The sequence below is a fragment of the Castor canadensis genome, chromosome 13 (genome assembly GCF_047511655.1).
Source record: "Castor canadensis chromosome 13, mCasCan1.hap1v2, whole genome shotgun sequence".
Lineage (NCBI taxonomy): Eukaryota > Metazoa > Chordata > Mammalia > Rodentia > Castoridae > Castor > Castor canadensis.
The window spans coordinates 33,910,892-33,932,813 of NC_133398.1; the positions used below are offsets into that span (position 1 = coordinate 33,910,892).

A 21,922-nucleotide genomic window follows, 5' to 3' on the forward strand; every position below is an offset into this window, starting at 1 on the left:
TATGGATATCCTATTGTTCTGGCACCATTTATTGAAGACTTGTCTTTTCTCCCACTGAATTATCTTGGCACTATTTCAAGTTGATTAGACATGCAAGTAAGGATTCATTTCTAGACTGCTAATCCTGACCTTCTGCTGTGTATGCCTACTCATGCCAACGAACACCACCGTGACTAGTGGTTTTATACTGTTCAACACTGAGTAGGGTCATTCCTCCAATGTTCTTTTGCAAAATCATTTTGGCTATTTAGTAGTTTGTATCTCCATGTAAGTTTTAGGACCTGCTTGTCAATTTAAGAAAGTCCTGCTGGAACACTTACAAGGATTGAGGTGAACCTATAAAACACTTTGTGGGGAACTGCCATCCTAGCAGTCCTGATCCTCCAACCCATCAACATGGATGTTCCCCCACGCACTGGTATCTGCTTTAGTCTCCCCTAAAACAAACTGTTTTCTTAATGCTACTGAGTTTTTTGTTTTGTTTTTTAATATTGGAGGGATTGCCACTGTTAATATAATTTCAATTTTTGAAATGCTGGTCTTGTGTCCTAAGACCTTACTAAATGTGTTAAGTTTTAGTAGCTTTTGAGTGTGTGGCTTCCTTAGAATCCTACAGAATCATGTTACTTATGAAGACAATTTTACTTTTTTCCTAATTCTAATGATTTTGAATTAATTCTCATTTTGAGAAGAGAGTGAAGGCCCCACACCCACTCAACTTGACCTCATGAATGAGTAGATGATCTTGGCTTGTTCCTGGTTTTAAAAAAGCCCTGTCTTTTCACCATTAAGAACATTAGCTATGGGTTTTGCATAGATACCCTTCATTAGATTGAGAATTCTACTCCAAGTTTGTAGTTTTCATGGTGAATGGCCATTGTATCCCGTCAAATGCTTTTTCTATTTAGTTGATCATGTGGGTTTTACCATTTCTTTGATTAATAATGATACAGTAAGACTGCCTTATTTGTGGTTTTACTACATGTGGTTTTGACCTAGCATGGTCAAAAAACAAATTTAAAAAGTCAAAAAAGAAATTTCAAAACCAAAATTTTCAAATCCGTTTCAGACAGACTAGTAAAAAACGGAAAGAAGCCATGGGACTTTGAGGCATCCAGAAACTTTTCCCAGTGCATTTCATGTTAAACCCCTCCTCTCTCCACCCAGTGCTATCCTGTACAGTTGTAAATTTCTTTTCAATTGTAAATTGTAAATTTTTTGTAGTTTTAAGACAGGAAACTCCTTGGAGTTAGCATAGGTGCATGCACAGGGTGCCCCATGTTGTATGATAAGACCTTGTCAAACCTGTCAATCACCCTAGCTCATCCTGCAAAGACTACCCAGATTTCCTCCCCGACCTTTCAATTTACAAAGGCCCTCTGAAAAAGATGGATGCTTCTATCCCACCTGCTTAAGGCCCACCACTGCTTTCTCTTGCAGCCTTCCCTTCACCTTCAATAAACTTTACTATCACTTGCACTAGTTTTGCATCTTGCCTAAATTATTCACTCCCAGAATCCAAGTCCCAGTCTTGACACTACCCACCCATTAACACCTATGCTCACATTGCTCAGTTCAGTTGATACATAAAGTCAGTCCATTCCCTCTTATCATCAGTTGTGTTTAAACTGTCATCTGTTCAGTGTTTCCCCATCCTTACTTTTGTGAAAATATGCCTCCCGAAAAGCAAATGGGGCCCCAAAAGCAAGATAAAAATATGCCTAAGTGATAAAGTGAAAATCTGAGACTTGTAGAAAGGCTGCATGTCTTTCATGAAGTTGAACAGCACTAATGGGCAAACTGAATCAAGCATCTGCAGCACAGCACTGAGCATGCATGGCTTTTCTTCAACAGCAGTCTCCCTCAAACAACATACTCACGGATGCCCAGGGTCTACTGTATGTTAGCTCACTTTTGAATATCAAATGGAGCTTGCAGTCACAGGATACATCACATTTGGTCCTGGTTATATAAGCCTTTTTATTTATTTGTTACTGGGTTAATACTGTGTTTTAAGGATTTTTTTTTTTTTTGCATCTATCTTCATGGGCTTTAAATATCTTATATAGATATTTTTAAAACTATAAAATTTCTTTTTAATCTCTGCTTTGGCTGCATATCATGAATCTAAAGTGTGCTTCTGTAAACAGCTGATAATTTATATTCTTCCTTTTTTATCCATCCTAATTTCTACCTTGTGAGTGTTCAGTTCACTCACATTTAATGTCTTGTCTCTCTATTCTTCCTGCTTTTTTAAGTGAATTTGACCTCATGATATTACTATCTTCGTAACAAAAGATGGTCTGCATCACTTGGTCCTTTCTCTTCCTTTCTCCTCCCAGTTCAAGATGCATCTCTCAATAGCATCCTCTTAGATCTTCAGTTGGGGTCAGCACAATCTTCTTTGTAGTTTTGGGCCTTTTCTAGAAAATTAGCTTAGTCTGCCCACCACAGCACCTCTGCTTACTGTCCTAAATGCTGCTTTCCATAGGCGTTAGAACCCTTGCCTTTTTGTGAGGTTGCTGCTTGCCACATTTTTACAAAGTTCAGCAGGTTTTGGGGCCTATCAGCAACAAAGGTATCTTTCTGTCATTTGTGTTAAGTATTTTTAATATACCATTTAAATTTTTCTGCTGCTATTCCAACTATTTTTGAGTGATGTTTTTAGTGGTTGCTCTAGGTACTTACTATATAATCATATGCATCTCAATTTACAATCCTTTTCAGATTAAGGCTAATGTTATTCCAATAAAATAGTATTTTCCAATATTGCTCCATTTCCTACTCGTTTGTGCTACTATTACACAATGTTTCTATGTTGTAAACCTCAATACAATTTAATGCCATTTAAAGAAGAAAATAACATATTTAGTGTTGTAGGGGATGCATCCATTCCTAGGACGCCCATCTCTAGTTATTTAATCTAATGTGAATTGGATCGTACTGCTGTGAAAGGACTTTGCAGATGAAATTGAGGCTGCTAACTAGGGAGATTACCCTGGATTATCTCAATGGGCCCAACGTAAACATATATGAACCCTTAAAAGTAGAAGAGGAAAGCAAAAGAAGGGGAGATGCAATGGAAAAGAGAAATAGAGCAGGATTGAGGCAGAGGGGTCATCAGAGAAGGAAATGTGAGGCCTCACCAGTTGTGGCTGCCTTTGATGATTGGAGGAGAGATCCATGAGCCAAGGAATGTGAGTGGCTTCTAGATACTAAGAATGATCCCTAACCAAAGATCAGCAGGGGAATGGAGACTTCAGTCCTACAACCTCATGAAATGGAAATGATTCTTCCAACAACTTGAATGAGTTGGGAAGCTTATTCACCTCACACCTCCAGAAAAGAACGCAGTCACTGGCATTTGGGAAAAAAGTAATTTATTTGCATTGCTTCCATTTTTCTACTGTAGTGTTAGGACTTACCATAAGCATCACTCTCCTATTTCCTATTTACAGTTCATTTGGAATATTACTACAAATACAATATACAATTTTTAAAAACTTATGGGGAAGTGCAGTTTATGTTTTTTCTCTCCTTTTTACAGTCTTCTGAAAATCATTCAACAAGTGAAAATTTATATGGACATTTTCTGTACATATTGGAAAGGGCAAAGATTACACTGATAAAGTCAAAAGAATGTTGCACAAATACAATAAAATACAGAAAAGATGTAGATGATGTTATTTGGGGTACAAATAAAAACAATACAGTACCATTTGAGTAATTTAGCAACAAAATACTCATACTTTATAGAAATAAAACTGCAAACCTGGAGAATGCTCTGACAAATATTAAACAGTATATACACAATGAGGTAAATGTACCTTGGTCTCTTGAGAGGTAATTTAAGTTTAAAGCAATTGACATTTTGAAGCATCTCCTTAACATATAAAGAAATATCAAATACCCCATTCCATTGGTACAGTGTGAAAAGGGGGATATCAAAACATGGTTCATGATATTCAATTCACAAATCTTGTTAAAAAATAAAACCAAATTCACCAAAGTTCTTTTAGGTTTTAAGAAACAGGTTGGATGTTATTAACCATATTTTTAAAATGTTACTTTTACAAATAAGATTACATAACAGGATTGAAAATAATGTACTGACAATCCTCATAGCATTCCTAGAGAGAGGGCCCGTGGGTATTTCAACATTTCAAAACAGACACAATAAGCTGCAGTACATATCTAGAGCTATTTTTTTAGGATCTCAAAATTTTTGAATATTTTCTGCTGAGCTGTAACAGAACTATTATTTAGAATCTCCATTATTTGACCAAAACACTGCCACAATCAAGAAACAAAAGAAACAGCTGATTTACAATCATTATTTCAGTGCATGGATACAAACTTTTAATATGGTGTGTCTAGAGGGACAATGATTTTGCTGTGCATGTTAATTAGCACTTTGTTATTCCTTTTATGAGAGTCTATACTTGACAATTCTCAGAGAAAGGTCACACATACATGGACTGCAATTTAAATGGCCAAGTGATAGTTTAAGTTTTGCAATGAGAACTGAAATTTGGACTTCTTGGTGGCCGTGGCACTGTACACTGACTCAAGAGACTTCTTGAGCACTACCATTACAGCAGAATTTCAGGCTCAGCTCTTCAGGCCTTACTGTCTTACAGAGAACACAACAGACTTGCTCTGACACAATTCCCACTGCCATAGCTGCAGCTTGCTGTCATCCTACTCCACACATCCACAGCTAAAGTCAAAACAGAGCAACCAGCAAGAGCATCCCAAGCCTCATGACTTAACTCATTACTTGGAGACCTCTCCCTGCCGCATCCAGTAACTCAAAGAAATGGAAATATGTCCCACAACTTCCATCAACCACTTCACTCTATACTTCAAAAGCAACTCCTCAGTCAGAAGGCTGGGACTGGACAGGTTGCTAATGGTCTCTGAGATGGGGGCCACCAGGAAGGCAGGCTGAGAGGAAAAGAGCTGAAAACATGAAGAAGAACCAGGGTGTCTATGCCCTAGTAAGTGACACTTCCCTCACTCTCCCTCCTTTGGAGTATTGACAAAATGACACAGGCAGGTAATTTGCCAGAAGATATGTTTTAGTCATGCTAAATCTTAGAAGGTGATCACCTTAGGATAGGCAGTATAAACAAAAGTTTGTGTTTCTGAAGAACAGAAGTATTACTTTAATAAAATTTACCTGCAATTCTGGCTACAGTAATCTTGACCTATATCTCATCTTAAGTTCCTTTCATTTTCACTATTAGCCAATTGAGGTCTATTAACCTGTCCCTAGCCAAAAAAAGGAATTAGCTGCAGTAATATGTAAACTTAATTTAGAACTAAATTCCAACTTTAAAAAATTCCCTGATTCATCAAAAGTACATTTTATTCACTTAGGCAAGAACAGTATAAATTGTTAGCTCAATCTTTGATGTAATAAGGAATATCTTCAGCAAAAGTTGATTACCTTGTATGAAAGTGAGAAACCATGTATTACAACTTTAAATCAGACTTTTGGTATGTCCTTAAAATTATATAAAAATAGTCTTAGTGATAAAATGCATTGGTCCCCTGGGTTTCATAAAGCAGGTCTCATAGGCTTAGAAATGGCCACCCTCCAAAAAAAAAAAAAAAAATTAAAAATAGTACCTGATCAAAGAACTAGAGATTATTAAACAGGTAATATAACACAACTATATATATACTTTATATATATATATATGTTTTATATATATATATATATATAAACAACTCTCCAACTTACTTCAATGAAATCACGGTAACTATAGAAAAAACTCAAACTTGTAGTCAAAATATTAACTTCTAAGCACATTTTCCCCATGTTTTTAAACACATGAAATTGACACTAAATTCCTATTAATATGTCATTCATTCTAAAATTACTTTGGTTTTAAGACCAAATAGTCTTTCAATTTATCCTATGAATAAGAGATAAGACATTATCAGAATGCAACTCATTCAGTGTAAATAGTCACAATCTCTTCCTGGCCTAAATACTGTAAAGGTTATTCTGACCTTTTTATCAGGGAATTGACAGCACTAAAGTCAAAGTCTTACCTCACAGCTGTGATAGTTTCTCCCCTCAGAATGTGATCACAGTGATAAAAAGGACTCTGAAAACTGTAAAAGCCCTGCAAAGACTTTACAGCACTGGAAGTAAAACCCAGTTATTAACAAGCTAGTTTTAATTTCATGTGAAAAGACCATGACAAGTTTAATTAGAACATCTGACCAAAAACACCTGTAAATGGAAAGCCTCTACTAAGAATGTCCTTTAGCTACCACCTCTCCCATTATCAAGGGTGCACTGAATTCATTATGTAATCATTTAAGTCAAGCAGATGCAGTATCTGCACAAGATAAGGAAAGACTGAATTAAAAGCTGCCTTCCTCAAAGTGTAGCGAGACCTCAAAACTACACTAACTATAACCTTACAAAGACAGAATCCACCAAACACACCTACATAACAAATGTGACAGTCACGCACATCTGCTGTCAATTCAAATTAACCACCTTTGCCTTCCTAGAAAAAGGTCTATTATTTAACATTAACCATATTCTAATCTTAAATGTGATTCATTTATTAAAAAAATAACACTGTCTTTGATCGGATAAAGAAAAAAAATGGCTTACAGAATACCACACAACTTTTCACAAGCAACTAGACAAATCTCCCCTTATGGAAAAATTAGTCTATATGCTACAAAGGTTACATAATTAAAGCACTGTAAGCATCTAGAGTGCCACTTGACTTTCTAAAATACACTCGGACAACACAACTGCAAACTCAATGTGAGAATATTCCAACCATGACCATTATTAATGCCACTGCATTTCTTTAGTGGTTCAAGCACATTTTGGTAGGAGAAAGGCATCTTCAAAATGGAATACTGAACAACATAGCACAAAAACCCTTCTAAAAAACAGAACAGAAAAGGTTTGGGTTACCCAGATAAATAAACTTTTTGAATTCAAACACTACAGGATTTAACACAGAGACTTTAAGAGATTCTACTCATTTCCATAAGAAAGACAGAGAACTGGCACTTACTGGTATAGTACAATCCCATTTTGAAGGCATGTAATGTTCTGAATATGTGAAAGAACAATAATAGTATACAAAATACCATTGCATAAATTATGTTCCTCACTACTATATGAGGTCATTTTTAGACTCAAGAGTTTTATAAGTGTTACTTTTAAGATCCTGAAAAACAGTACATTCAAAGTCTGAATCAAGGAAACGCTTTAGTGGTTCAGAATCCTCTGAGAATGTACTAACCAGGAGTAAATCACTTTTTTGAAAAATAAGAAATGTTTTATATAGTTCAACAATCCAGCTCCTTTACTCTTAAAGATGATCAGCACAAAAGAGTCACCCTAAAGTTAAGACCACTAATCATCTTTTTTAAAAAGATGCTTTGTTAATAAAAAATAAAGGTAGACTACACAACATTTTATAACTGTCCTGGGAAAGAAGCGTTCATAGTGCACAGAAAGGACCCATGTGGCTGTTTCCTGGGTCCAAAGAAATTCTGGGAAGTATTCAATTGACCTTATTACACTGTTGCCAAAGGAAGCTATATCCTTTTGTTCTCTCTTGGTGAGGTAGAACAATTGACCTCCCAAATGAAAACCCAGGAGCAGATCTTTAGTAAAAGTAGAGTTCCAGCAAAGCTGTAGAATTACATTTTGATGCCTTCCTGTTGACTGAGTTGTGATAATGTTTTCTTAATTCGCAAAGCAGTCAGTCTAGCAGCTCCATTGGCATACCAACATTCTCTCATGATTTTAGCCATCACTCTCAAGGCCTACAAAAAACATAAGAAAAGTGATTAATGCATGCTCCACTTGCCTTAATCTGGATAAGAATCTTTATCTGCAACTTTTCTTTTAAAAGTATATATGTATAGGGTTTTTTTTAGTATTACTTGTAATAGCAAACAGATGGGAAGTTTCCATCAGGAGGGTGAAGTTGCCAGATGCTGGAAAGGAGATGGACAAAAGATGACTTGCTGAATCCTGAACTAGTGCTGGACAAGGCAAAGGAACCTGACCCAGAAACATCCCCAAATTGAGAAATTAACTGCACGAAGTGCCTTTAGGGTAAAGCTCAGGGTAAAAAATGGTAAGATCAGTTCAAAGAGCTGGAACACCCAGATACCTGGCCACCCACAACTTCACACAATTGGATGACTGCCAACCTCTACCCCAGCAGAAGACTATGGAGGTTGTTCCCCTGAGAGAACACCAGGGCACTAGTTTCATAGTAGAAACATAATGAACACTAAAACTGTAAGTTTTCTCCCCAAAACATGGACAGCACCTTGTTCCTACTACTCTGGGAAGGACACTGGAAGAATCTTCTCTGGAAATCTGAGCAGCCCAAGAGAAAGACCTCAAGAGAGGTTTTTTTGCTTTCCCCAAGAAAGCAAAAGCATGTCAAGAGCACAGTCAATAAACACAGGGTTTCCTGTCAGTTCTCAGATTCCTTTTTAAACATGAAGAGAGTGAGTCTGATCATACATTTGAGGAAAGTAACCGGAAATGGAAAACTGAAACAAACAGGAAAAAGCAACTTGGAGCAAACAAACTGTACAGCAAGAACAACATATAAAAAACTCTACTGTGGGTATAGTGCAGTGGTAGAACACCTGCCTGGCATAGAGGAGGCCTTGAGTTCAATTCCCAGCACCCCAAAAAATAAAAATAAAAAATTTATTATTAGTAACCTCAAGGAGGTAACTGTTTCCTCAAATAGACATTGTATGTATCACTGATAGCGCCTGACTTTTGTTTACCTTTACACTTTATTCTCTTTGGATAGTTTCTTTAAGCAAGGTTGCTTTGCCGCTTTCCAGTGTTTCTTTCAGTCCCTGTACTTCACATTAGAGCCTTCCCTCGAATGTCAAGTAACGGACTAACAATGTTTAGTAAGTAGTGAACATGCATATTCACAGAACAAACAAGTGCTTCTAGAAATTAAAAATACAAGACAAAAAATGGAAAAAACAGAATAGAAAAACTGAAAGGTGAGCTGATAAACCTCTTGGAAAGTGGAGGAAAAAAAAAGAGAAAAAGATGGGTTAAGAGAACACAAAAAGTAAAAAAATAAATAAATAAAGGGCAGGAGGTCTAATATAACTGGAGCTGAAGAAAGAGAACAGAAGAAAATGGAAGTGAAGCAATCCAAGACTACTTTAGGAACACTTTTTAGAAAAGAATGTGTTTCCAGAGTAAAAGGACTACATGCCAACACATACATGTATTCAATTCAACATATGCCAGATACCATCTTAGGTCCTAGGGACACAGCAGTGAAAAAACAGACAAAATCCCCAAAGCTTACATTCCAGTGGCTTAAGCCACATAATAAAATTACTATAAAATACATGGACTGTCAGTGGTAAATGCTAAAGAGAACATTTATTTCAGAGGAGATAAAGTATGCCAGGAGAGGAGTACTCTATTTTAAAAGGTAAAGAGGTGATGTCTCACTGACAAGGCAACATTTGAGCGGAGACCTAAAAGAGGGGAACTATGAATAAACCAAGATACAGAAAGACATGAGAGCACAGAAGGAGGATTCAACATAAAAAGCAAAGGCAATCCCAATATGAAAGCTATACGGCTGGCTTTGAGAGCCACCAGTATAGACTGTAAATAGTCTCAAGACTCTGGAAGAGACTTATTTAGGTATTTTATCAGTTTCATATTCCTGTCATGTTTCAACTATTAAGAGATTAATAAACCTTTTTAGAAAAGTAAAAGATTAAACTAGTGATAAGAACATAAAAAAACAAATTGAGAAAAAATAAAAACAACAGTGATGGCATAATTAAACATGATGTGACAGCAAGTGTAAATCGCACCTATTTCTATTATTAACTAACTTTTCCTCATGTTCAAAGGTCACATTTAATAATGATCTGCCCTAATCATTAAATGGGTATATGAATACTTCAAATCTGTACATAAGTATCCAGATAACATTTTAAAAAGACACTCTTGTTTGTCAAGCTATGTCACGTGCCAATTCTCTGAACACTATCTCTTCTGGGCCTGGATAATTCATGTTGATGGAGGTAGCAAACCCTCTGGATATCAGAGGCTCTATGGAGTCCTACATTATTTTAAGATGTAAAATTAACTACTGATGTGGCCAGTTTTTTATTCTTCTTAAGCTACAAAACTCAACCTCAAAGATTGCTTCATCAAAATCATAATTTTAATAGTTGCCGCTAACAGCTGCCAATTAAGGGTAGATAAATTTTGTGTTATGAATTCTTTAAACTTACAACTAAGAGATAACTCAAAAGCTTTTTATAAGAGCTGGGGATAAGACGGTCAGACATGTTGAAAAGCATTTTGCCCAAACTCCTGGTTAATGGTCATCTGAGCAATCAGATGAATAAAAATGCAAAACCATTGGAAGCTGCTTTCACAGTCATCTTATCCAAGATTCTCATTTTATAAAGAGACGTTAAGTTCCAGAGAAGTAAAACGACCTGTCCAAAGTCCAACTGTGAAATAGGAGGCAGACTAAAGTACAGGTCTCTTAATTTCTGTCTAGTACTTGTCACAGTACTCTGGGTTGCCCTATTTAAAGCAAAGCATTCATTTAAAAGGCAGGTGCCTTACTTAATTAGGCAGATTTAACAATGTTCAGATACATGATAGCCATTGCAAATGCTACTAATGTGCTTAAATTTGAAGATGAAAAGCAAATTATTCTATTTTTATTCCTTGGTTTAACTGCTTTGAAAAAGAAATCTAATTCAAGTTTTATAGAAAAGAAGCAAATTTCTGCTAAGTAGAAGCAATTTAGAAAATAGCCTAGAATCAAGAAGAAATACTCACTTCACAGCTCTGCCATCTGTTTGGAATATTTGGCCTTAACTTCTGTTCACAAACTACTTTTCTCATTTCTTCAACTGATGGATCAGAAGGTACAAGATCATAATAAGGCAGCTGGTAATCTTCATGAATTCCTATATTGGTTAAAAAACCTATTTTGAAAAATTATTCAGCTAATACCATACCATTACAAGTATCACCCGAGATTACTATTACAGTGCCCATTACTGAATCAGGGAAGTGGATTAAGACATAGCTTTCTCAATCTCATCCAGATCCACATCTACAAGCCACTCACCAGAGACACTACAGGGTTTGTACCTTGAATCTACTACATACAGATTCGCCAAAGGCTACTTTTAATGATGGCTACCGATGAGCTGTGGTGGTTAGGTTGACATTTCCCCCCTAATATCTGACTGGACAGCAAGTGAGATTATGAATGTATAGCCTCTCACCGGGTACAGAGGTACATGTTCTTATCAGTGAGATACAGCTCCCACAAGGCAAGCCTGAAGTGCAAATCCCTTCCTCTACTTGCATCTGTCAATAATATGAGCCATTTGCTGTAATAACAAGGCATACTCTGTCCCTCAAACACTTGAGGACCTAGATCTCAGCCAAGCCTGGACCCCTAAGCCTAACAGACTCTTTCTTGAGTAAACACAAGTGCTCAATCTAAAATGAAGCCTAAAAATTAATAAAAACTTACTCTAAAAGGTAATGCAATGTTAATGTAATTACCATTACATTAATCTCCAGTGATTAAGCTGGAGAAAATAACCACAATCTCAAGGAAAAAAAGTGTGACCAAGGTCTCTGCTACGAACAGCTCTCTCGGTGGTCTCTCAAGGGGCCATTCAGTCTAACTACAGTACAAGATAGCATGAAATTGGGTTCTGATGCTGCCCATGAGTCAAAAGGAATCAGAAGACACTAGGACACAGCTGTGCACTGGCATGCTATGTCTTTTCCCTCACTCCAGGTTTTATCTCCTTTGTTTTCTCTGGTACACTCAGTGATCACCTTGTCAGACCACTGACTGTAAAATTTCATTCAACAAAAAAAAAAGGAAATTCTTGAACAACTTCTATTTAGGACAAACTGTTGGGGGAAAGGAGAGCAATTTACCACCAATGGAACATCGTCGAGCGATTTCCCAGAATACTAAGCCCATTGCATAGATGTCAGCACGTTTGAAGGATTCAAAATGTTTCATATTTATGGAATCATCTAGAACTTCAGGGGCCATGTACCTAAAAAGGAGGTCAAACATTTTATTTTATTCAATGTTAGCCACATTGTTTTTTAATTGTTTCATATTTTTAAAAAACTCTTGGAGAGGACACTATTATTAATTTTTTCTTCCTTTAGAGAAAAAAGATGTGATTTTTTAAATGATTCACTTTTCTTATAAAAGTTTCCCCAGGTACATAAGTATAAAATCATTCCCTTATGGCCGGTGTTAACATTTGAATAAACATCCTTTCAGACATCTTTCTATACACAAACACATACAAACAATATAACGGAGATCATATTAGACTCAGGAAAAATATTAAATATTCATACTGTTTTGCAAATTAATGATGTCAATTAAATCCCCTGAAATGCTGAAATGGCAGTTTCATGCTATCTGCGTTCTGATCTTGATTTGTGAAAGATACATATACAACGGTTGTGACTGTTACAAATACTCTCATATACACCAGCCTCATGTACTATGCAGGGACTACATATTTTAATCTAAGACAAAATGAAAAAGAGCAAGGACATACTTCAGGGAACAAAATAATAGACAAAAACGAATGCCAGTCCTCACACTGATATATAGGGTTCTGCAGTTTCAAAAACCTTGCTAAGATTACAGGTCAGGACCCAGGAAGACTTGCAGCAATCACTGTTGAGGATCTCTTGGCCACTCAAGAATTCTGAGTCCCACTGATTCCAGAAATCCTAAAGACAATTTAGATTGGCTACAGCTGCTGGCTTTTGTCAAGGCAGTAGTTTTGAAGAAATGTGACATGATGTGATAAACAGGACATGAACTTTGGGCCAGAAATCTCAGCTCTTTAGTGAACTATTCACATGAAGTTAGTCAGATTACTTAACCTATACAAGGTGATTTACTCATCTGTGAATTAACAATAACAGCACGTACCTAATGAGGTTCTTTTGAGAACTCATGGATTCAACAAATATTAAGGATTTCTACACATTTGACACTGTGATGGATACTGGAAATACAAGGCTGTTCTCAAGCAGCTTGCAATCCAATGGAATTATATGGACACATAAATGGACAGTTACAGCACAATGTGGTAAGTGCCTCAAGGGTCCAAGTTCAGTATGCTATTAGAGACCTTGGCAGGGCAGAGATCAGAAAAGGTTTTCTAAGAATTCTGAGGACCAGAGAAGACTTCCTATGAGAAAGGAAGGGTTTATGTTATGGAAACAATAAAGGAATGTATGTTCTAGGACACAGCACACACAAAGTTTCTAAGGAAGAAAGGTATTTCTTCAAGTAACTGAAAATATGAAAACAAGCTAGCTACAGCACACCATTTGAGAAGGACATTAAATGAAGACAATATATATTTTAAAAATACCTATTAAGATGACTGTCACATAGTAGGTATCTTACTAACATTAGTTACTGTTCTCATTACAATTATCCTAATTAATGATAGTATTTCCTTCAAGGGCTGCCTTTCATCAGCAGGTATCTTTTTAAATCAGGTAATTCTTGGTTTCAGAGCAGGAAAGACTATGAGAGCTTCTATCTGTGGGACAATCTAGTAAAGTACCAAGTTTGAGTTTCAGCAAATATATCTGTATGCAAGGAGGAGGAGAAGGAAAAGAAGTTGATTTCAGGGAATATTAAATACAATTTATTCAAGCATACCTTTTTGTTCCTACTCTGTGGTTTGGAGCAATATCAATTGTATCCGTGGCTGAATCGTGTCTTACTGCCAGTCCTAAGTCTGCAATACAGCAGGTTCCATTCTTCTTCACTAAGATATTCTTTGATTTCAAATCTCTATGAGCAATGGCTGGTTTTCCTAAAGAGTCAAAAATTAAACATGATTGTTTAAGAAGCGATACCAATCACAATTCTCACCTTTAGGTTCAAAAGCCTCTCCTCCTTGACCCAGTATGAAGGCATTTCAACCATATCACCTGAACCACCCAGGCTACTATTAAATAATCTTAATGACTCACTATACCAAAAGCTGCTTAAACTCTGTCTTTAAAGAAAATGGAGACAATTAGATGCTCCGAAAGATGATGCTCAATCACATCTTTTCTCAATGTCTGGGACACTTAAGGCATTTGATGATGTACTAACCCAAGTCTTGTATTGGGCTTCTATTAAAGGAGTGATCTAAATTTCACAAGACACTGTTCTGCTCTAGAAAAGCAAACTCCAGCTAACTTACCATGCTGGTTATAAAGTTATAAAGCACTCATGACTAATTTAGTCACTACATTATTTACTTAATAAACACTGGTTGAGACTATTAATGTTGACAGACCAAATGTTGTGCTGTATGAGCCACAACAGTAAAGTTTAAAGTTGTTCAGATACGATATGAAGTTGAAAAAACTATGCCCAAACAACATAAGTCTAACAACTCAACAATGGGGTGAAAAAAGTTATCAGTTTGTTTATTGTTATCTTCTGAATTCTTTAAAAGAACCCTGATATTTCAGCCCAGGAACCAAGCATATGGATCACTTCTTTTTCCTGTCATTCCTGGATTGCACCTAGGGTTATATAACCCAGATAACTAAAAACATATAGTTACATAAAAACTTGTACACTAACTGTTCACTACACAATGGCCAAAACTGGAAAGAACCCAAATAGTTATCAATTGATGAACAGATACATAAAATGTGGTATATCTATACAATGGAATGTTAGTCTAAAAAGAAGGAAATACTGATATACACTACAACATGGTTGAATGCTGAAAATATGGTAGGTGAAAAAAGCCAGCCACAAAAGACCACATCCTGTATCATTCTGTTTGTATGAAATGTCCAGATTAAGCAAATCCATACAGACAGAAAGTAGATTAGTGGTTGACTAGGGTAGGAAGCTTAGGGAGAAAAGGGAATACATGCTAATAGCTACAGGCTTTCTTTTTGGAGTGATGAAACATTCTAAAATTGTGGTGATGGCTACACAACTCTGAATATCCAAAAGTCAAGAACTGTACACTTTAAATGAGTGAAAATGTATGATATGTGAATTACAACTCAAAAAGCTGCCACAGTCAGTGATAGCAATAACACAGATAAGGCTGGCTAAGATGTGAAATAGTACATATGCAATAGGTGGGAAGTAGTGGAGCCATCAGGTAGCAAATGGATAACAGCTAGAATAAAGAGGTCTGTTAACATCTGATATCTTACACTGCATAAAAATCACAGCATAAAATTACTATTTGTAGAATTATGGCATTCATACAAATCCATAAGAGTAAACTTTGAGAAAAAAGACAACGATTAAGAAAGAATAAACAAAGGGAAATTAAATATAAAAAAGTAAAAAGTTGTTTTAAGATTTAGAGGAGTTGTTTTAAGATTTAGTTCTTAACTAAAACTTTGCATTAAATTTGACAACTACAAAACTGTATCATGTGTTCTTCTCTAAGAGTCAAACATAATTAATAGATGGACAGATGGCACTTATATAGCATGCTGATGTTTAAAAAGCACTTTTGTATTTCATTTGACACTGTACATAAAAATACATGGACAACTGAATTTTAAAACTGAGATTCTCAAAAAAAATAAATGAAGCTGAATGCTACTTTTAAGCAATCACAAAAATATCAATATTGTTATCACTGTAGGATCTAAAGTTTCTAACTCAAATTTTTCTAAAGAAAAATTTTAGAAAAATTTTTTCTAAAGAATGTTCTCATAAAAAATCTATTTTAAATACTTTTAGTGAGGCTGACTTCTATTTTTGAATATACATTAGATTCATGGAAATTTAAAACTTAAATGATAATACTCCTTAAAGAGGTACCTTGGGTACCAACAATCTCCATGTGAAGATGGGCAAGACCACTTGCTGTGGACAAAGCGAGTTTGATCATTCCTTCCACAGTAACTGTGTATCTGTTTAAGTAATCAAAAAGGGATCCATGCTCGTGATAATCTGACACCAACCAGAGCTGAGTCCATGTACCATTGTCTGCAAAACAGAATAACACTGTTTCAGTTGAGTTGTACAAAATTTGATTTATTCAGAAGTTACTATCACTTTTACTCTTAATCCTGAACACACAAATGCAACATACCACCTTAAATTTCCATCTCCTTCCCGGTACAGTTTGTCCTACCCTTTAACATACATATCTTTTAGATCCTCATAGTAAGCCACTTATTCTTGAGATAAGGCAAGGATAAATAATCCTACCCAAGAGACAAGGAATCATAGTCCAAGGGATGTTGATTTTCTTGAGTCCACACAGACAGTGGCAAAACTAAGACTCTCAAGTGCCTAAAAAAAGGCTTGTGTCAGATTAGGTGCTCAGTGGCTATTTCTAGAAGGAAAAAAGAAAAAGATGGCAATAGGGAGGGAGATGAGACACATCAGGGTATGCAGCATGACCACAACAGGAGTGGAATTACATGCAACAAAACTACAATGAGCTTTAGTGAGAAGTGACAACCTTTAGTGACAGACCAAGTATGCAGTTCACAAAGATGCCAGGCAAGATGATTATGACTCCAAGGTTGCTAGCACAGAAAAACAAAAATGGTGGTACCTGTGATGCAAAGGAGTGTTGAGATGGGAACTGAAATGTCAAGAAAAGGCTGGGAAGGCTGGGTCTGAATTGCAGTTTTACCCAAGGTGTTTCTGAACCTAAATAACTATGAATGTGCACCCCAAAAGTTCCGTTGTAAGCTGATACATGAATTTGAAATGTGTTTTATCATAGTAGTAACTGTAAAGATGTTAGCTAGACTCCTAGGCTAGACTAGTCTACAAAAGCCTCTTTAACTTAGGAGCTGGAAAAATATTTATTAAATTAGGAAGAAAAAAAAGCATTAAGACTCTGAGAGAGAGCACAGTTCAGTAAAAGATGCACACTTGAGTCATTCTGACCTAGGCTAGAATGCAAGGCCTGAATATTATCAATTAAATGACCTCAGACAAGTTTCTTAACCAATACCTCTGTTTCTTCTTTTATACAAGAATAATACCTTACTTAATAAGACTCTTAAGAAGACTTCAAAGAGAATACAGTAGTAGATTTTTTTTTTAAAGCAGGCTGTATGGTGCTTAGCATATGGGAACTTAAAATGTGCTACTTTCTATTAGAGATTTTAAAAAACTGACATAAACTAAGTTCTGTATTTTGAAGGTTGTTACTTCAAGAAAAGCAAGCCTGGTTAGAAGAGATTAAGGAAGGAGATAGAACTCGTGATTTTTCAGTACTTTTCAAAGGCCTTAGAGATTAATGATGCTAGTTTGTTTTTTTTATTAACTTGTTCTCCACAAACTGTATATACACTGACTCTGTCCAAATTTGTACCCTTTCTTTTCCTTGACATAGGATATTCACTGGTTTATATGTATACCTATTAGCTATGACTAAATTTTGAAAAGCTCACAAACACAAAAAATAAAGCATGGACAGATGGAGGGAAAGGGAGATTTTCTGAGGTAATTCATCAGAGAGGCAGAAGGAAGGTTATGTGGGAGGTGGAGCATAGACAGGGCTGTCTGAAATGGAATTAACTAGGTCATGATGATAAAGAAGCAGGGTGCCAGTGGCTTACACCTATAGTCCTGGCTACTAAGGAGGCAGGTGAGGAGGATCTCAGTTAGAAGCCAGTCCCAGGCAAATAGTTCTTGAGACCCTATCTCAACAACAACCAACACAAAACAGGGCTGGTGGAATGGCTCAAGTGGTATAGTACCTGCCTGACAAGCATGAGGCCCTGAGTTCAAACCCAAGTACTACATACACACAAATACACACACACACACACACACACACACACACACACAAGGATAAAGGAAAGGGGAAGTGAGGTAGAAGGTCTAGGTTCTGAGTAAAGTCCATTCACTCTTGACAAAGGAGTTGGGAAGAGCCAGGAGAGTCAGCTAGTTCCCATGGTGACCACAAGATGACAGTATCCACTTGGTTGCTGCTTGAACAAATCCATGCGAATGTTCAGGGCACGTAACTTGCAACATACCTAATACAAGCCCTGAGAGAAATTTTAGCTTCAAAATGCAGTTCTAAGAATCACTACCATGTAGAATTTGAAAACAGGAATGTAGATTAAGTCATTTAAGAAAGCAATAATATCTATAGAATTAGAGCCTTCTAATAAATCAGTAAGATAAGACTTTGAGAAAATAAAAGAACTGTTAAGAAAGTAAGAATAGGCTGGGTATGGTGGAGCACATCTGTAATCCCAGCTCTTAGAATGCTGAGGGAGGAGGATCATGAGTTTGAGACCAGACTAGGCTACATAGTAAAACTCTGTCTTCACAAAGCAAATGAACAAAAGAAAGAAGTCTAGAGTCACAAAATACAATAAAGAAAAGGCTGTTTTAAGAGTTGGGGGAAGGAATAGATGACTAATGTGGGATACAATATGTGTATATACATGGAAACACCATAATGAAACTCTCTGTACAGATATCTTCAACAAACAAAAATGTCTTTTTTTCAAAAACAGAGGACAGGAAGGTCCTGTCTAGGGGTTTGTACCAGTGGGAAGGGGATGGATATAAGGAAAGGGTGAAGGAGAGTGAATGCAGTAGAAATATTATGTACTCATGTATGAAAATGGAAAATGAGACCTGTTGAAGCTATTCTAAGAATGGGGGAGGAAGGATAAAGAATGATGAAGGGGGTGAATTTGACTAAGAAATATTGTAAGCACTTTTGTAAATGTCACTATGTACCCCAGTACAACAATAAATAATATGATAATTAAAAAAAATTGTCATGGTGAAAAAAAGAGTTGAAGAAAGAGCTAAATGGTGTCAAAGGCAGAAGAAAATGAGTACTAAAGATTTGATCAAACTGTGACTACTTGATTTTATGTATGTGCATGTGGCTTTTTTTGGGGGGGATAGGATTTGAACTCAGGGCTTTGCACTCACAAAGCAAGCACTGTACCATTTGAGCCACACCTCCAATCCACTTCACTCTGGCTATTTTGGAGATGGGGTCTTGCGGAACTACCTGCCTGGGCTGGCCTCAACCATGATCCTCCTGATTTCAGTCTCCCAAGGAGCTAGGATTACAGATGTGAGCCACTGGGCACCCGGTTTTGTTTTTATCCTTAAGTAATACTGAGTTGTTAAAAGCCACTGTTAACCGCAGCTTATATCTGTCATTTGTCCCCATTATAATCAAACATTACACCTTTTGATATGATATAATAAAGAAGTTATAATATACCTACTGTGTATTTTGGGGAAACCACTTAAACATCAATTGGATTCAGTCTCTAAAGCTAATTACCAAATTTAAGAAAATACCGAGGAGAAAGTTTAAAGACGCTACAGAATATCTCGGTAATTAGCAAATTACAGAATGTGATAAACCCACAAAACAATCCACTTTCTTCAACAAATAATCTGCAAGAGTTTTCCTCTTGTAGATGAAGGGGAAATCTAAAAACTTCAAGGGATATATGAGAAATGCCACACCAAAAGCAATGTATTGCTTTGGGATCATATCTGAATAAATAACTGCTTTTGTTTCTGTAAAGGAGACAATTGCAGATCTGAATCAAACAGGATATTTGATGATACTTTAAAATAAAAAGAACCTCCTTATCACTTAAAGATACAAACTGAAAAGGTTTGTGGATGAAAAGATGTTATCTGGGATTGGCTTAAGACAGTTTGTTTAGGGGAAGAGTACGCAGGATCAGTGACCAATGACTGGCAGTAAGCTGACAATTATTAAGGCTAGTTGATGGAGAATCAATATGCTGCTGCTCTCTAACTTACCATATATTGGAAATTTTCTATAAACAATTTTTTATACAGTAATGGGGCTTGAACTCAGGGCCTACACCTTGAGCCACTCCACCAGGCCTTTTATTTGTGATGGGTTTTTTTCAAGATAGGGTCTCTCGAACTACTTTCCCTGGCTGGCTTCAAACCACAATCCTCCTGATCTCTGCCTCCTGAGTAGCTAGGATTACAGGCACCTAGCTTATAAACAAAAATTTTAAAATAAACAATACACGCATGTTGTAAAATAAATCTGAAAATACAGAACAGTAAAAAGAAAAATCATAAAAATCATGCATTACCACCACCTGAGATTAAATATTTAATGTTATGAAGAATAAGGCTGAAGAAAATGATAGAAGGAAAAAGATGACGACAGGTCTGCCCAAGCTACAAAAGATAATGAAAGCATTTTTCTTCTAATAGGAAAACTGAGAGCTGGGTCATAACACAAGTTTCTGACAGAATACAATTCTGTAGAAGTAGCAATTGCAGCACATAGGTATTTACTGAAACCAAGAAGGCAGGTAAAGCAGAGTCTCAGTTCACTGCTAATGGTCTATCACTCATTCTGACTCTTTGCTGATGCAGTTTCATTGCTTCTTCAGCTTCTGACCTGATACGGACTTGCACCTGTACTACAAGAAGTGTCCACCTAGTTACCAATGGCCAGGTGGTTTGGGAGAAACTACTTCTGCTTAACTAAGCTTATTTAAAAGATTAGTATTTATGCCCTAGCAGCTCAGAATATAGAATACGCTGAGAAGTTACTTTTACTTTCCTCAAAAATAAGATCACACAGGCTGGAGGTGTGGCTCAAGTGGGAGAACACCTGCCTTGCAAGTGCAAAGCCTGAGTTCAACCCCCAGTACTGCACCCGCACCCCCAACCCCACTGGCAAAAGTCACTAGTCAAGAGAAAGAGATTAAAAGGAAACAAATTCTGTCCTACCTCAAATTTTGAACAACTGTAGTTAACAGTTTTGTTTCTTTTTCTATCTTATAACTATATTCAATCAACTTCCCAGAATTGAAATAACAAACTCAGGCTGGCAGTGGCTCAAGTGGTAGAATGCCTGCCTAGCAAGCATGCCTGAGTTCAAATCCCAGTATCACCAAAACAAAAAACATACATAGCTTTCTTTTACAGCTCTTCTACATTTTATAAACCAACAAGAGATTTTGAAGCATGTTGTCAAGAGGTAAGAAAATCCTATTTTAATGGGTCTTATCTTTATGACAAAAATCTATTTCTCACCCATTTGACAATGCTAGTAGTCGTATCTGTGAAAAGGCTTAACCACTGTTGTACTCTGCAAAAGGATAAGCAAATGTTACTGACCTTTGTTGTCTGCTGCTATAAATCCCAGGATGTTTTCATGGCGTAACATTACAGTTTGATAAATCTCTGCCTCACGGAACCATGAACGCTCTTCTCTAGAGGAGAATATCTTCACAGCAACTTCTTCTCCCCGCCATTTTCCTCGCCAGACTTCTCCAAATCGCCCTTTGCCAATACTTTCTTGTAATACAATAGTTCTTGCAATTGTTCTCTGAACGAGCAACGGTAAACCTACAGACAAAAATAAATGGTGTTCAACATAAACAATCAACAATATGTGTCCTAAATACACAAAAGAGTGACCCAGCAGGGATTGTTCCTTAAGCTGTACTTTAAAGGAACCTAGAACCACTGGGGAGATATAGACTACATTTGCAAAAAAAAAAAAACACTGATGTAAAGGGAAAATACAATAATAAATGCAACAAAAGAATCCACAAAGTCCTGACTACAGCATGAGGGTAGGCTTTGTAAAGTAAGATGAACTCTGCCCTTTACAGAAGGGATAGGACCAAAGGACAAAGAAAGAATAAGGTGATTAGGTAGGCAGAAGGAGTATGCAGCAAAGATGGATGGTGGAAATAAACATGCATGTTTCAAGAACCACCTGGGTAATCAGAGACTGTACATGACAAGGCAGTAGAAGAGAAGGTATGGTGTCACTAGAAGACGAAGGGTACTGAAAGCCAGGCTCATGATAACCA

At 36.5% G+C, this 21,922-nt stretch overlaps 1 protein-coding gene across 3 annotated transcripts in view; it reads right to left on the bottom strand.

Annotated features, from left to right (window-relative positions):
* Positions 1–3,363: 3,363 nt before the first annotated feature.
* The window catches only part of Tgfbr1 (transforming growth factor beta receptor 1), a 47,505-nt gene continuing 28,946 nt past the window's right edge, over positions 3,364–21,922 (bottom strand). For all 3 annotated transcript variants that reach the window (XM_074051388.1, XM_074051389.1, XM_074051390.1), the window contains exons 4-9: positions 21,219–21,449; positions 15,909–16,076; positions 13,770–13,926; positions 11,996–12,120; positions 10,868–10,998; positions 3,364–7,818 (exon numbers count right to left, since the gene is read on the bottom strand). In XM_074051388.1, the coding sequence (XP_073907489.1) occupies positions 7,693–7,818; positions 10,868–10,998; positions 11,996–12,120; positions 13,770–13,926; positions 15,909–16,076; positions 21,219–21,449 (938 nt within the window). In that variant the 3' untranslated portion in view covers positions 3,364–7,692. The remainder of the gene's footprint in view (positions 7,819–10,867; positions 10,999–11,995; positions 12,121–13,769; positions 13,927–15,908; positions 16,077–21,218; positions 21,450–21,922) is intronic.